At 40.8% G+C, this 16,239-nt stretch overlaps 1 protein-coding gene across 1 annotated transcript; it reads right to left on the bottom strand.

The window, feature by feature from the left end:
• Positions 1-7,280: 7,280 nt before the first annotated feature.
• RPRM (reprimo, TP53 dependent G2 arrest mediator homolog) lies at positions 7,281-8,800 on the bottom strand. Its single transcript, XM_043894400.1, has one exon. The coding sequence runs from the start codon at positions 8,518-8,520 to the stop codon at positions 8,191-8,193; it is 330 nt and encodes a 109-aa protein (XP_043750335.1). The 5' UTR covers positions 8,521-8,800; the 3' UTR covers positions 7,281-8,190.
• Positions 8,801-16,239: the final 7,439 nt, after the last annotated feature.

Here is a 16,239-nt window from a genome sequence, read left to right as displayed (position 1 = left end):
GAAGGACAGATGATTTTCTTCTCATAAACAGAGATGTCAAACGATTGGTAGAAATTCATATCGCCAGGTACAAGGTGGTGGCAATGCCTGGCCCCCAAATCCAGGCTGTTGTCCAGGCTCTGGGAATTACATCATTTCAGACACAGAGACTCTTTTTTTAAAAAAAACTTTTTATTTTATATTGGGGTATAGCCGATTAACAGTGTTGTGATAGTTCCCGGTGAGCAGCGGAGGGGCTCAGCCACACATATCCATGTATCCATTCTCACCCAAACTCTCCTCCCATCCAGGCTGCTATACAACATTGAGCAGAGTTCCATATGCTATACAGACACAGAGACTTTTGAAAGAAATTATAAAAGGCTTCTGAGCCTTGCTGAAAGATAGTTGATAGAGTTAATAGAGTAAATACTTCTAAAAAGAACGTAAGAGTCAAGAGATGCAGATCCCATTACTGACTTCACCACTGGCTAACTGTAGAACCCTGGGGAAAAGACTTACCTTCTCCAGTCTTTGGTTTCCTTGAACAAAATGACACTCGTTTTAGGTGGTCCAGCAGCATCCCTACTGCTTCTTCTAATAATAGAGTCTCTTTCTCTTGTAAGGACTCCTGGCCTTGTGGTTTGACTCCATGAGGACGCTGAACTGACTCTACTTCCCCTTGCTTTTCCCCTATCACCACACAGGTGATATTCACTGAGCACACCCTTCTTCTGGCACCTGCCTCAGGCACAGTTTTGTTCCGGGATGGATACATGACCCAAACAGACCAGAGTTTACCCAGGAAAAGACAATTTCTTTCTGCTCTGGTTGTTAGGCTGGTATCTATGGTAAGATGTGAGTGTGAGCCTAAGAGAATCACTTTTTTTTCTTTTTTCTGACATGTTTGGAAACAGCTTTACTGAAAGATGGAGAGAGTGGAAGAATCTGATAATATCATATATCAGCTTTTCAGACAGCTGAAGCAACCTGTATCCTTGGATGTAGGAGTCACACAGGTCAGTAAATTTAGTTAGTTTGTTTTTAATTAGTTTGAATGGCGTTCATGTTTGTTGTCACCCAAAGAGTCTTAATTAATCCAGCTCATTCTCGCTTGATCATTTCATGAATTTAGAGGATATTTAAGTTGCTTAAAACAAGGAGAAAACATTTTCTTAGAAAGTTCATCTATGGAAGTTGGGGAGGGAAATTCACACTTGATCCTTTTGTTTATCACTCATTGAACATTCCTGGTAGGGGCAGGGAATAAAACACTCATTCCTGACCTGAATTTGTAGAAAAATACAAGTATTTTTCTCCAGAAATTCATTTGGAGTGTTTTCTTCAGTCCTTCCACATTCATGCTCATCTCGAGCTTCAGTATATAATGTACAGTGAACTCTGTGTGTGCTGCCTAAAGACAGGGAAAAGTCAAACTGAGTAGGTCACGTCCTCTGAATCAGTATAGAGAAGAATGGAGGGTACTTCATCTGTAAGAGGAAAAGTTACAAGTGTGCGTGCTTCATACAGCTGGGTCTCCAAGGGCATATGAGCAGGAATCAAGCAGAAGACAGGATGGAAACAGATGAGAAGGCCCCTTTAAATTCCATGATGCTTTGTACTCAACTTTCAAGATCTAAGTTAGTACCTAGTGCAAAGTCAAGCCATAATGGATACTAAATAATACATATTTATTGATGATAAAGATAAGAAGATCTGGCAAGGCCTCTTTGACCTCTGGGTATAAGAAAATTGAGCTGGCTAACAGGATGCTTGCAATTAGTCCAAGACTTCACAGAGAGAAATGGAGAAGGAATTAGCACTCTTCCACATTCTTGTCGCATTGCTGAGCTCAGTAGTCTTTGATTCTTTTATTAAGTCCTCTAAATGTAAAACTTTCTAATCACTGTTTTGAGAATTCGCAATCTTCTTGTCAATTTCTAGAGACTTGATAGGTTCTTTTCGTTTTCATTGATCTTCTTCAAATATAGGGTCTCGTCTCATTTCTCTTAGCTTAGCTTTTAAAGATTTTCAAGCTTTCACAATATATAATCTTTGACTTTTCTGTCTCTTGAGGATTTAGCCTCTTTTTCTTTCCATTTCTTAGATGAAGATTGAACCATACATCTCAAGATATAGATGTATTGTAAGACTCCAGGCACCTCCTATAAATCTTATTTACTGGACATTTTGGATGTATTTCTTTGTAACTTTTTCTGTGCATTGGTTTATAAATAGTGTTAAACAAAGAAGTGGGGAATATGTGCTACTTCAATTTAGTCTGTAGTGAAATGGATGTGTTTTCATTGGTATACAATACAGGAAACACAGAGTATGTGCGTATGCTCATGCATGCCTACCTAATCAATATTATTTAGAATATGAACTACTTGAACCCGCTCAATTTATAAGAAAATAAAGCCAAAGAGACATTCTGGATCCCAGAGGGATTCTTTTCCCAAAGCAATCAGACATCTGGAGTCATGGGCTGATAAAAATCAATGACTTTCAAGGCAGTATATCTTTAGATGTAGGGGAGGGAATAAGTACATAATGAGAGAGGAATTTGTGACAGTAGAAGGCAAACAGAAGAAAAAAATTGGTAAGAAAAACTGTAACACTGTCTCCCTGTAATTAACCATATCAGGGCACAGGCTATAGCATAATTAGGTATGTATATTTATATCACTATGACCTCAGAAATAGTAAACAGAAACAGTTTCTTTATTATTTGACTGTTTGGGCAGATCATATGCCTTCCTTTATGTGTGTTTATTTGTGCCTGTGCTTCATGGGTCGAATAAGCAGAAATCAGTTCATTTTTTTAGTAAGAAGTTATAATGTACCACATACACATGGGTGCTTGACAAAAACTATCTAATTGTTTGAATTATAAGCTCAGAAAATATTACTATGTCTCGGAAATCAGTTTTAAAATTGGGGCAGGGCAGAGTTTTGTTCCAACATTATCACAGATGGTTTGACCTTCTATATATTGATCACTCTGTGCTTGCATCTACCCACTCAGAAATATTTCAGCAACTGAGCACTTACATGTATTTAGAAAAGGAAACTATTTACCCATAACCACTTCAAAATATATATAAATAGTCAAATGAAAATGTAAGTTATTTACTCTCATTTACTATGTGTTGTTATTTGAGTTGGATGTAAGCCACTTGTCTGCAATCTGAGGTGTATTTTTAAATGCATTTACTTATCCTTACAATAATAGTCCTTGTAGAAACTCTCCTCTGATAGAGTCTGAATTTCTAAAATATAAGTAATAATTTTAGTCTATTCTGTTGTGATCACCAGATATGTTACATGACTTGCATGACTTTTTCCTGAATTTTTAAATCTAAGCTAATGCTATAAAATTAATCCTGGACTCTTAAACAGTTTAAGCATTTGAACAATACAAAAATATCTGGAAAGAAGGACAGCGTGATGTTGGCCATGGAAGCAGTTAACCATTGAGCCTTTAAGTTCAGACATTAGGAAACAACTACTACTGTTGGAGCCGACTTGAAAACATATCCCATTTGAGCTATTGTGCACATATCTAAATGGGATGTGGCAGGTGGGTGAAAGATTTATTGATTCCTGTTTGAGGTATTGCTGTAGACTTACTGCTTCAGTGGGCTTTCAAATGGGGTTTGAGTCTTACAGAACAAACTGAACCCTGGAATCCTTTCCTGACATTGCAACCCCCAAAGTGACAAGTCTAATAAGCCAGGGCTAAGGAAGGCTTTAAACCGCATGCAGAACAGCTGTTGTGTGCTCTTGCAGAAGCTCAAAGGGAAAAATGCTTTGAGGAGAAAAAGTGGCTGTTAATTAGTCTTTGAACACCCGAAAGTTTCTGCAAACAAAAATGCACATTAGTCTAAGTGTATACAGAGCTAAAGGAACCACTTGCTAATCACATGCTCCCCAATTCACTGGACTTTCCTTTCATTGCTTCCTCCAGGGAGAACACAGAGATCTGGGATATTTAAGGCACTAGTTAGATTATGTGTGGCCTGTCAGCATAGAAACTGCTATCTACCTAGGCCTGGCTAGGGTCTGAAATTTTGCTTTGGCTGTTGTAAATAACATCCCGTGTTGAGGAGCACTGAGACTTTAGGGGGGAGGGTGTTTCCTACCTAAAAGAACAAGACTGGAAAGACAAAATAGATTTCTAAGATACCTATTGAAGTGAGCTGAGAAACGCATTAAGAGACATAGGAATAGTGAACAAGTTAATAGAATCATAGAATAGGAATGTCCTTTTAGAACACATCTTCCTCATTTTAGGGCTGATTGCTCTCAGTTACTTAGAGAACTTGTAAGAAGCAAATGTAAGAAGCAAACTTTCTTACATCATCGTCCAGTGTGCCTTTTCCTCCCTCACTTAGATTTAGTGTAAGAAGACATGATAACAGGACTGACTGAGGATCCCTTGAGAAGCCAGGATGGCTTGAAAATCAGAAAACAGGCGCAGGGATCATCCATCACCAGCCAGCATGTCTCAGACTTAACACAATAATGTGATGTTATGCTTAGACTTCCCTCAAGCAGGCCTAAAGTGGTTCAACACTCAAGTCCTTATACATTTTCAGAGAAAGTGTAAATTCATAGCAACAATCTTAAGAAAAATAACATTTATTAACAATTGGCTAAGCTACTTAGGTAGTGGCCACCCAATTAGGCTCAGAGGCATCCAGGGCTGTCTGCACAGCCTGAGGGGTTACAACCCTGCTAATCCACTTGCTGTGTCTCACGAAATCCTCTCCCTGTTTCTGCTGTATTTCCAGAAGGGTTTCAGAAAGTATCAGATGCCTCCCCATGGACCATCTGCCAGAGCCAGCGAGTTTTTACAGGAAGCCATCTTTCTGCCTCTCTCTCTCAGGACTTCCCACTGATTACTGACCACATGGTGGACTTGAGTGTGGGATGATAAAATCTGCCTGTGTGCATCTATCCCTCTCAATTCCCAATCTCTTAAGTCTGACATTGTTTTCTTCCATGAAACTCAGAAAGTGACTTTTAAAACTTACTTTCCTTGCAGCACACCTGTAAGAAAGGATCAATGCCCATAAACACTAGGCAGGATTTAAAAGTTTCACTTAATGCATCTGTTAGCATCAAGATAAAAGACAATCAAAGGCAGAGTAAGACAGGGAGTGGTGTGGGGCCTGAGAAAGTGGTTGCCGTGTGGCCATCGGGGAATAGGGAGTGTAAAAAGCTTCTTGCACACATTGCCTCATCTATAAAAACCAGAATTACTTGGCATCTAAGTAACAAATGGATCTAAAGGCTGTAGAGAGGAGCTGTTGGGAGGAAATGGTCCCTAGGGCTATGATATTTTCAGATCATGTGCATTTGCCTATAATGCATAGATCATGGATTACAGAACTCTGTTCACATAACTTTTCTATTTAAGGGCTAAATTTTGCAGGTTCTGTTTTGTCGACTATCACAGTTTCTGGTGGCTAAGGCAATAAATCTGGATAGTTAAGGAAAAACTATAAATTTTGCCTTTGAGATGCAAGGAAGAGGAAAGTGCTGTGAAGAAGTATTAAGAGGAAAAAGGATGGAGAAAGACCATAGTGATAGCAGAGATTTAAGAGCATTAGTAGAGGAGAGAAGAGTAGGGGGCCTGGCAGCTGCTCCCCCCTCCCAATTTTCAGGAATTTGGCTTTAAATAGAAAAGGCTCTTCTATACAAATGCAAACTGACCTGCAGGTTGAGACCTTTCTGTGTCTGAAACTCACCATAAGCAGATAACTTGTACACAGCAGAGCACAGTGGAAGATTCCTACACACTCTTGGTAGGGATCTTGGTAGGTTGGTTTTTGATCCCAAATCAGTTTCCACACTGAGTTTAATTTTAAATGTCTGGTTTGTCCCTGAGTGAACTGGTTGTTCTGCTTTCTTTGAAACATGGAGACAGCAGATTAACTTGGTGCCACAGAAACCAGCTACAGAATATAAAGTCTCCATTTCCTATCTTACTCATTAACAAATTAAAGTGCCCTCCATGACTCACTCTTGACTACATACATGTTGCCCCTGCTCCCCTGCCCAGACAGAAGAAAACAAGCAAATGCTTACCTGCTGAACATACAGGAACAATAGGCAAAACTTCAAAATCCTTTGAAGCCTGATATCTATTAGCATTCAAAAAAAAAATTCTATGTCATATCCGGACATAGACAAAGATTTACTTTGGGAGTGAAACAGATACCTGAGTGGACAGGATGTTAAGGAATACAAACATTTGATCCCAACCCTTCAGACACTTACATTGTTTATACTACTTGTGCCTCTTCTCAATTAAATAGGACACTTCATTGTTGTTGTTGTTTTTAATTTTAGTCCACCTTGTATCTGCTACAGTGAAGCCTTTAATTGCTATACCATAGTAGAGGATTCTTTATATTCTTGAAAATATTCAGGATCCTACCCCAGGTGTAAAAACAAACTGCTCAAAAACTGTTGTCAAGTTTCAGCTCGAAGCTATTGTATCCTTTGGGTTATTTTCATATTCACAGTTTTCCAGGCTTTTCTTTCCATATCCCCTTCAATTTCTGAGCCCAAAGACCATCTGTAGCTCCTCTCCGGCCAACTTCCAAGTTTGGGTTACGCACATCTCTGACATTCAGAACCTCGATTAACTCCTCTGAACCTTTTGGCTGGGCCTGGGACTGATTACCCAGGTCGCGTTTATCTTTGAATTTCGCCCTTCAGATATAAAAGGTAATATGACAAAGACAATATACGTCTTGTTTTAGTAACAGTGGTGTACCCCGGGGAGAATCAGCGTCACTCCGTCACTCTACTTTAGGAACTACTTTTCCTCGTCTTTTTTTTTTTTTTTTAATCAGGGTCCTGACGCCTGCTTGCTGACGTTGGTCAGAAGATGCCCTCCCTGAAGCCTAGCCAAGCCGTCTCTTTCTTTCATTAGCGGTGTAACCCTGTGTTCCCACCGGAGCCCTGCACGGAAGTGTAATCTTCCCGCGGGGGCCTTCCGTTTTCTCGCCTGGCTCAGAGCGCTGAGCCTAAATGAAATATAAAATATTAACTGAAAGGGAAAACGAAGGATGCTGCCTCCAGGACGGCTCCAGGGCCTGAGGCTTGGCCAGGGCACTCGTCCCTGGGCCTCTCTGTCTCGCTCCCACCCTCGTGCCTGCGTAGGATCCCCGAGTTGAATCGCAGCTCGCCAAAGCGAATTCCACCTCGGACTGGTAACCTGACCCGTCAGCGTCGCCCGTTCCCTTCGGCCCGGAGCGCAGAATGACCACCAGGAGGCCAGGAACAAAACACTTAAACGTTGCATTTATTAAGGAAATTTTAAATAAGGAGGAAAAAAAAAGTCAAAACGGTTTCACGAATGTCAAGAGCACTTTTGTGGTGTAAACCGTGCAGTCACGAGCTAGGAGTTCCATTCCGGATCTTTGCCCCGGGGCCAGCTGGAGTGCCAGTCCCCACCACCCCGACCCTCCCCCCTAAAGACCCAGTTGGAAATGCAATAAAAGAAACAACTCATCCCATTCACATTAGCAGGCTCCCCTTCCCCCCACCCCTTCCCCTAACACAAAACTCTAACCCCCAGGCAGGGAAACAGGCCACTAGGGCGGAAAAAGACTTATCAAATATTCGTATTCAAGCAAACACACACAAAATCCCTTAAAACACGTTACAATCAATCAAAGGTATTTTATCGTCTGTCCTGCCAGGGCTGCAAGGAGCGGGAGGGAATGGGCGCGAACCTGGCCACGGTTTGCGTGTCCCCGTTAGTTCGGTTAAGTGGCGTATATGCGGGTCACTTTTCCGGTCACCAGGCAATAGATGCCGCTGGTCTCTGCCTGCCCGCCCTCTCCACTGCCCCCCCGAGCTTGGCCCACCTGCGGGTGGAAAGGGGCCTTGGCCTGGGTCGGTGTCCCCGCATTCTGCGCCAGTGGCAGCTTCCAAAGTTCTGCGCCCTATTCGCCTTCTCTTGCCACTTGCTGCTGAGTCCAGAGTCAGGGCTCTCTTCTCCTACTGCCAGGCCTGGGGACTTTCAGAGGGCGAGCGATAAACGGGTTCGCTTCATCCCGAAAGGCAGAAGTCGAGAGAAAAAACTGACTCCGACAGGTTTGCTTCGCCCAGTCTCGCATGGTGAGGGGGCGCGGCCGGGCTGGCGAAGTGGGGAGGCGAGGGGCGGCTGCCGCGGGGGCCGGGGACCGGTCAGTAGGGCCCCACGACCACCGCCTCCACCTCCTTAGACGGTCTCCGGTCCTTCACCAGGAAGTTGATCATGCCCTCGGACTTGATGAGAAGGTTGCAGCCCAAGAAGAAGATGCCGAAGACCACGGTGAGCGAGAGCACGCACATGACGGCGATCTGAACCACGCGCATGATATACAGGCTGCGCTCGTCCGGGCCGCCCTCCGCGAAGCCGTCGTCGGTCACCACGGACGCCTGGGTGCAGCAGCGCACGGCGCGCTCCAGCGCCTCGCTGCTGTTGGCCAGGAACAGGCCGGCCACGTCGGTCTGGTTGCCCAGCGCCGGATTCATCGCGGGCGGGCGACTCGGCAGGCGAGGGTCCGAGGGGTGGGAAGGCGGTGGCGCGGCAGAAACAGGTGAGCTGAGCGCTCACTTGGGGACTCGCGCGCGCGGGGACGGCTCGCTCGCTTCTTTCCAAAGTCCCCGGCTGGTGGGAGTTTCGCCGGAGCCTTCCCGCCGCGCGCCTCAGTCTGGCTGGTCTGCGCCGTGTGCTTCTGCCCGGGCGGTGCTCGTTCCCGGCGCTCGCTCGACTGGGGGCTGTTGGAACTTGGCGGGGCTGGGCCAGCCGGGCCGTGGGAGGTGCGGACGGCGGCGGTGGGGCTGCTCTCTGGGCGCACAGCGGCCCCTGCTGGCCGCGCCGCTGCTCTGCGCCCGCCGCTGCTGGGCGGTGGGGGAAACGAATGGGGCGAACCCCTTGCTTTTTCTTGCTTCGCCTCTTTTCCTACTCCAAGGCTAGGCAGAGATCGCTTTTCTGGCTTGATGGATGATTGAAGAGTTTCGGGTGGGGGAAGGGTTGCGACCAACTGAAAGTTTCCTAAAAACTGGGTCACACAAGTGTCCTTGGCCTCCCGCCCCTCTCACCTCTGGGAGGTGGAAAGTGGCGATGAATCGCAGGTGCCAGATGGTGCCAGCGAGTACATGGGCCCGCCGCCTGTGCCTGACTTTGTCTCGCTTGCGACGAGCCGGGAGGGAAGGGAGAGAAAGAAAGAAAACGAGGGAGAGAGGAAACGATTGGAAAACAGAGAAAGGCAGATTTTATAGAGACTCTTGGGGCAAAAGAAGAGGGTTTAGGGAAGGAAGGGTTCTTCCTGTGGCCTTTGTGGTTGCCAGGAACAGGGTCACCTCCCTGGAAAGGGAGGGGAAGGTGGACAGAATGGCTACTCTTGTAATCTCAATTGCAAATGAGTTTTTGGATGTGCTTCCAATGTTTTTCTCTGCTGGCAGTAAATCAGTTGTTTAAGGGAATTGCTCATCAGCACCCATCACCTAGAACACAGGCCAACTCCTGGAAGATCTCCTCATTTTCCGTAAGCTGATGTATTTCACCCTAGTCATTTTAAACGAAGCTACAGATGTTTAAAGGGCCTGATTGAAACTTCAGTCCATTATGATTCTGCTTCTGGTTTCAGTGAAATGTTGCAAACCTGTCAGATTGTTTCTTGAGCTCTGGAAGAATATGTCAGGGTTTGTTTTTTTAATCTTTTCTACTCTTTTTCTTCCCCTTCACTTCTCCTTCCTCTCTCCCTTCCTTTCTTCTTTCTTTTAACTGTAACAGCTGGAAACCAGTAACTTGAAGCCCAGTTCAAACTTTTGATAGAATACATTTATTAAATTTCTGTTAAAATAAAGTAGCTGTCCTGCCATTTTCAGCTCTATTCTCAATTCCATTATATTTGCTTGTTAAACCCTCTGACTTTTGTCTCCCCAAACATTATTTACTACATGTTCAAAGCTTTCCTTAAATGTTTTGTGCTACTTTGTGACCACAATAAAATAGAGTGAACTGTATTTTAGTGAAGAGTTTTCAACTTTGGGATGTTGATTGTATACCAGCTTCAATAAGTTTAGATACTTCTAAGTAGCTAATTTTATTTTGGAGGGCTGTTTCACAGCTGAAGACCTAGGCTTCTGGGCCTCATCCATAATTCATCTGGTTTATTGCTCTAATTTCCCATGGTTATAATTGCCCTGAAGAATGCTCCAGTCCCAATAATTTCTTCTTTGGACAAATTTATTATTTATTGATTGGAAAAAAATTATTTAAATCTCACTGTACATTCAGCCTGTCTTAGTTAATATGGGTGGTACGTAACAGTAAAACTTAATGCGTATGTGAAAAATTATAGAATAATTTAAGATAATATAAAGCAATACTACAATGAATGGTGGAGGCAAGTAGTTAGAATTTAGAAAAGCAAAATGTGGAGAATAGAGGTCACTTACAGGGATATTGGGACTTCCCAGATAGTGCTAGTGGTAAAGAACCCAACCGCCAATGCAGGAGCCATAGAGATATGGATTTGATCCCTGGGTCGGGAAGATCCCCTGGAGGAAGGCATGGCAACTCACTCCAGTATTCTTGCCTGGAGAATCCCATGGACAGAGGAGCCTGGCAGGCTACTGTCCAGTGGGTTGCAGAGTCACACGCAACTGAAGCAACTTCACACACACACACACACACACACACGCAGAAGGATATTAACTTGCACAGGATTGTGTGTTTAGTTGAAGCTGGGTACAACCAATTATAGACCGTAGCCACCTCTTTATGTGACAAAAACAAAGAGAATTATGATACATTTGTAAGGTCTGGTTACAAAAAGTTCCTAAAAGTGTTAATTGAATCATTTCAGAATTTTAGTATATTTGTTGATATTAACAATACTACTATTTTAGTCAGAAGTTATTATAAAAAATGATCAGATTTTGCCATCCAGTAGAGGTTTTGTATCATTAAACTTCTAGATTTGAGGGCTTCCCTAATGGTTCAGATGGTAAAGAATCTGTCTGCAAAATGCAGGAGACTTGGGTTTGCTCCCTGGGTCAGGGAGTATCCCCTGGAGAAGGGAATGGCAACCCACTCCAGTATTCTTGCCTGGAGAATTTCATGGACAGAGGAGCCTGGTGGGCTATAGTCCATGGGGTTGCAAAGAGTTGGACATTTCTGAATGACTAACACTTATTTCACTTTTCAACGGTTTTGTATCTTTAAACTTGTAGATTTGAGGAGTACATTTTTAAAAGAAATAATGGAACACTCTGACATTATTTTGTTTCAGCTTTAATTACTTACAGCCACAAAATTGTGGATAAAATAATTGCTATTCCCATCAACTAGTTCAGCTCTCTGGGAATGTAGTTTTGTTCCTTTATACCCTGCTTCACACTGCCACCAGTCTGATTTTGTTGGATAAAATTGCTCAAAGTATTTACAGGGAAACTAGCTATAAACCAAGTAGTAGAAAACTAACATTTATCACACACTTATAACTGGACTTAAAGGGATATGGATAGGTAGAAGTTTTCTATAGAAATTGTTTATCTTTCCCTTTGGTATTTTGAGTGAAAAATGTTCTTTCAGCTTTACTCTTGTTTTTCACCTATTTTCTAGAAAAATCTTAAAGATGTGAAAAAATTCTTTAAGAAATGTTTATATAGAGAAACTTTAATTTCTGGAAAAGCAGATATTGATGTGAAATGGGGTAATGTGTTGGTACTGGTGATTCACTTCAAATAAAAGGATTTTGATACATACGACTCACTGTTATTTATAGTGACTTCTACTTTATTGGGCAGGATGTTTGATTTCAAAAAGTTAAATGCTTATTATTTCACAATATACATGTTACACAAGGAAAGAAACATGTATCTATTCTTTCCTGAAAATATATCTATAGCATATAAAAAATTCTATGAAGATATCCCAGGCTGATGTTGATGGGCGTCCATGATCAGTGGGCATTAGATCTATAGTTTGAATAGTTTTGATGTAGGACAAGACAGTTGCAATATCAAAAATCTTTTCCTTGAGTCTCTCTCTGTGTATATCATGAAAATAGTAAGTAGAGATTTTTTAAAAGAGAATATCATACACCAAAAGGATATTTATTACTTTGGGGCAAACTTTCCAAAAATAATTTATACCAGATTACACAATTTAAGTAGGAATAAGAGCAGGCACTCATATTCATTCATATAGCACCTGGAACACAAGAGGAAAGCCAGAAATAAGCCAAACAGACCATCAAACTACCAAAATAGTTATCATGAAAGCCAAATACCTAAACTCATTCCTTTTTCTCCTGAGGTTGATTCCTCAAATTCTCTCAAATCTGTGCCTTTGGACTTCTCATGCAGTTTTAGCTCTCTCTTCTATCTCTTTTTTCTTGATTACAGGATATCAGTATCAACATGTGGGTTGCAGAGGAGAAAATGGTTGAAGGTAGCTGCTTTTACGACAGTAACAAGCAGAAGGAAAAACAATAAAACATTAAACAACATGCACAAATTTTCTAAGAGTGTATGGTATTGATTTGGGGACATTAAATACAGAGACAAACATTCTTAGATGGTTAGGAGTCTAGCAGAATGTGTGAAGACATGGACTTTGAATCCTGCTGTCCTCAATTACTAGTTGTGTGATCTTGGAAAAATTCCTTTACTTCTTCATACCTTATTTACTTTTCTGTGAAACAGAGATGATATTTCACAGGAGGTTGAAAGGATTGATCTAATCCATGGAAATAGCTGAGAATAATTATTAAATAAAATAGTCATCAAACAAAATAGTTACTAGATAAAAATATATTGCAGTAGCTCCTGAGGAGGCAACAATTGTATAGTTCATTTGAAAAACAGGCTAAATTTTGTTCAGTATTTTTTTTTCAAGAAGGCTAGAAAGTGATATGTTTTAGAAAAATTGCCATATGAAGCGATTAACCTTGTCAAGGAAAAAATTAAAAGGATGTGGAGAAATTAGAACCCTTGTGAGTTACTGATGGGAGTGTAAAATGGTATAGCCTATGTGGAAAAAAGAGTATGGTGTTTCCTCAAAAAATTAAACCTAGAATTGCCATATGGTCCAGAAATTTGATTTTTAGGTATATTCACCCAAAAGTTGAAAGCAAGGGCTGAAATAGAAATTTTTACATATTCATAGCAGCATTATTCACAGTAGCCAAAAGGTAGAAACTATTCAAATGTCCATTAGCAGATGAGAGGATAAAGAAGATGTGGTATATACAAAAAATGGACTATTATTTAGCCTTAAGAAGTAATACAATTTTGATACATACTATAACATGGATAATTCTTGAAGGCATTGTGCTAAGTGAAATAAGCCAGACACAAAAGCACAAATACTGTATGATTCCATTTATATCAAGATAGTTAAATTCATAGAGACAGAAAGTAGAATAGTGATTATCAGAGGCTAGGGTGAGGAAGTAATGGTAAAATATTGCTTAACTGAGAGCTGTGAAGTTTTATTTGGAGAAGATGAAGTTCTGTAGATAAATGACAGTGATGCTTGCACAACAATATGAATGTATTTAATGGCACTCAGTGGTCCACTTGAAAATTGTTAAAATGGTAAATTTTATGTTATTTTAATTAGATTTAGCATAGATACTATACAAATTTCTGCTATTCATAGAAGTTGAAAAATAACCCCCAGACCTCACTATTCATCTCTTCATGGCTCAAAGATTGGTGCCCTTAGAAATTTAGAGCATTTTTTCTTCCTATCTTTTTGCTATGCTTATTTTAACTTAGTCTTGACTGTACTGTAAATACAGTTTGTATCTTGCTTTTTTCCTTAACCCTGTATTTTCTCATAACATTAAAAAATTATTATATGCACATTTTTAATAGTGTGTAGTACTTCGTTGTTGAAGATACTATCATTTATAAATCATTACTCTTCAGTTATGTTCCTCTCATATATTGTCATTGAATCTATTACAGAGAATATTTTTGCTCATTAATGTTTATAAACCATTACTCTGCAGTTATGTTCCTTTCATATATTGTTATTGAATCAATTACAGAATATTTTTGCTCATTAATATTTGATAGGATAAATTTGCACAATTGCAATTTTCAGTGATAACAGTATTTTTTAAGAAAAAAAGTAGCACATATCCAAATTGTTTGTTTAAAAAAAGGTATTACCAATCTTCACTACCATTTGAAAAGCATACAAATTTTACATTTTTATCCTGCCCTCTAGAGTAGGTATTCTCAACTTCAGCTACTGTTAGAAACACCTAAAGAGCTTTTAAAGTTTTTGATATCCAAATCAAACCCACAAGGATTAAATCAAAATTTCTGAGTGTAGGGCCTAAGTGTCTATATTTCTTAAAATTTCCCAGGTGATTCAATACATGAGCTATGACTGAAAACCACTGGTCAGAGCAGTGTTCTCAAACTTATCCTGTCTTAAGATCGCCTAGACTGGGCTGGGAAATGACTGATTCCCAGGTACTGTTGCAAGCCAGTTGAATTTAGAATTTCCCTAACTTACTTTCTGGGTTCATCCATTAGGATTCTGCTTCAGTGGACCTGCGATGGATCCGTTAGTAAATGCTGTTCTTGAACACCACATATGATTTTTAAAATTATTACTGCATGTTTGATAGGGGGGGAAAAAAAAGGTACCTTGTTGAAGTTGTGTATTATCAATTGTAGCAGCCAATGGTTTTACATACACATTTTAGAGCTGTATATCCTGCTTTGTAACCTTTATATTAAGATTCAGATTCTTTGTCTATTTCTCATTTGATATTTTATATTCGTATTGATTTACTGAGTTGTAACAAACCTGTAGGATTTCCCAGGTGGCTCAGGGGTACAGCATCCACCTGCCAATGCAGGAGACGTGGGTTCAATTCTTGGGTCAGGAAGATCCCACGGAGGAGGAAATGACTCCCCACTCCAGTATTCTTGCCTGGAAAGTTCCATGAACAGAGGAGCCTGGTGGGTCCATGGGGTCACAAAGAGTCAGACATGACTGAGTGACTGAGCACACATGTACACAACAAGTCTGTCAACCTTATGTTAACCTTATGTTAACCTTAAGCATGATGAATTTATAATTTTTTTTTCAGTTCCCTTTCCTTTTAAATTAGGCTATATACTTTTTGGGTACATGGGACTTTCTCACATATGTAAATACACTGACATTTCCATTTGTGATTTCTTTCATTGCTTTTTCTGTTAGAAGGGAAAGCACATATTTAAGTTTTTCCATGTAAGACCCATCTTTGGGACACAAGTTCAGACAAGTCTCTACCACAGAAGCTTTTTTCAGCTGGCTCACTGGAGACATACACTTTGACCTGGCTTTGCTTTAATGGCCTTGCAGAATGCTCCCATAACATCTGCTAAGACATCGAACCAGGATGTGAAAGTGTTGCAAAGTCATGTGTGGATTTTCATCTTAAGAACAGTCTAGCATTGCTACCATAAGATTAATAGTTTTTCTAGTAGACATATCTACATTTTATATACAACATCAGCCCATGCGTAGCCAGCACTTTGAGTTTGCTTCCTTACTAGGTACAAGAAAGCTATTCTGGATCTTAGATTATATAGATTATCCACAGCAGTCCACCAGAAGACATTTAGCAATAAGACACCCCAGGAGACCTTTCACATCCATCTTGTAAATTGCTTGGGTGATCTAGGAGAAGAATGGTGAGCAGTGAATGGTGTAGGCAGATGGTCCATTCACACCAGCAAATACATCTATGCTCTCTTTCTCTTGGTTAGCCATAAAAGTTTAGCGTGGAGATGAAAATAAAATCATGTACAAAGTTAAGCTAACCCTAGTAATACATAAAGCCCACCTCAACTATGGGAAGTGACCCCATCACAGAAGGAAATATTTTATGATTCTATTTATATGGGGTGTCTAAAATAATAAAACTCATAGAAGCAGAGACAACAGTAGTTGCCAGACACAGAGGAGTTTAGTCAATGAGTATGAAGTTTTAGTTATGCCAAATGAATAAGTTATACATATCTACTCTATAGCCATAGCCTACTGTCAGCAATAAGGTAACATGCACTTCAAAATTCATTGAGGGTAGACTCATGTTAATGGTCCTCATTACAAAACAAACAAAACACAAAACTAAGGGATACATAAAAACTCTGAGAGGTGTTAGATATGTCTGTTACCCTAATCGTGATGATGGTGTTACGGATCTTTACATATGTCCAAACTCA

This window comes from Cervus elaphus, chromosome 33, assembly GCF_910594005.1.
Source record: "Cervus elaphus chromosome 33, mCerEla1.1, whole genome shotgun sequence".
NCBI lineage: Eukaryota > Metazoa > Chordata > Mammalia > Artiodactyla > Cervidae > Cervus > Cervus elaphus.
The sequence above is the reverse complement of the archived record's forward strand: the minus strand, read 5'-3'. Positions and strand labels throughout refer to the sequence as shown.

Coding starts and splice junctions, on each gene's coding strand:
- RPRM (XM_043894400.1), bottom strand. CDS start 8,520: ATGAATCCGGCGCTGGGCAACCAGACCGACGTGGCCGGCCTGTTCCTG.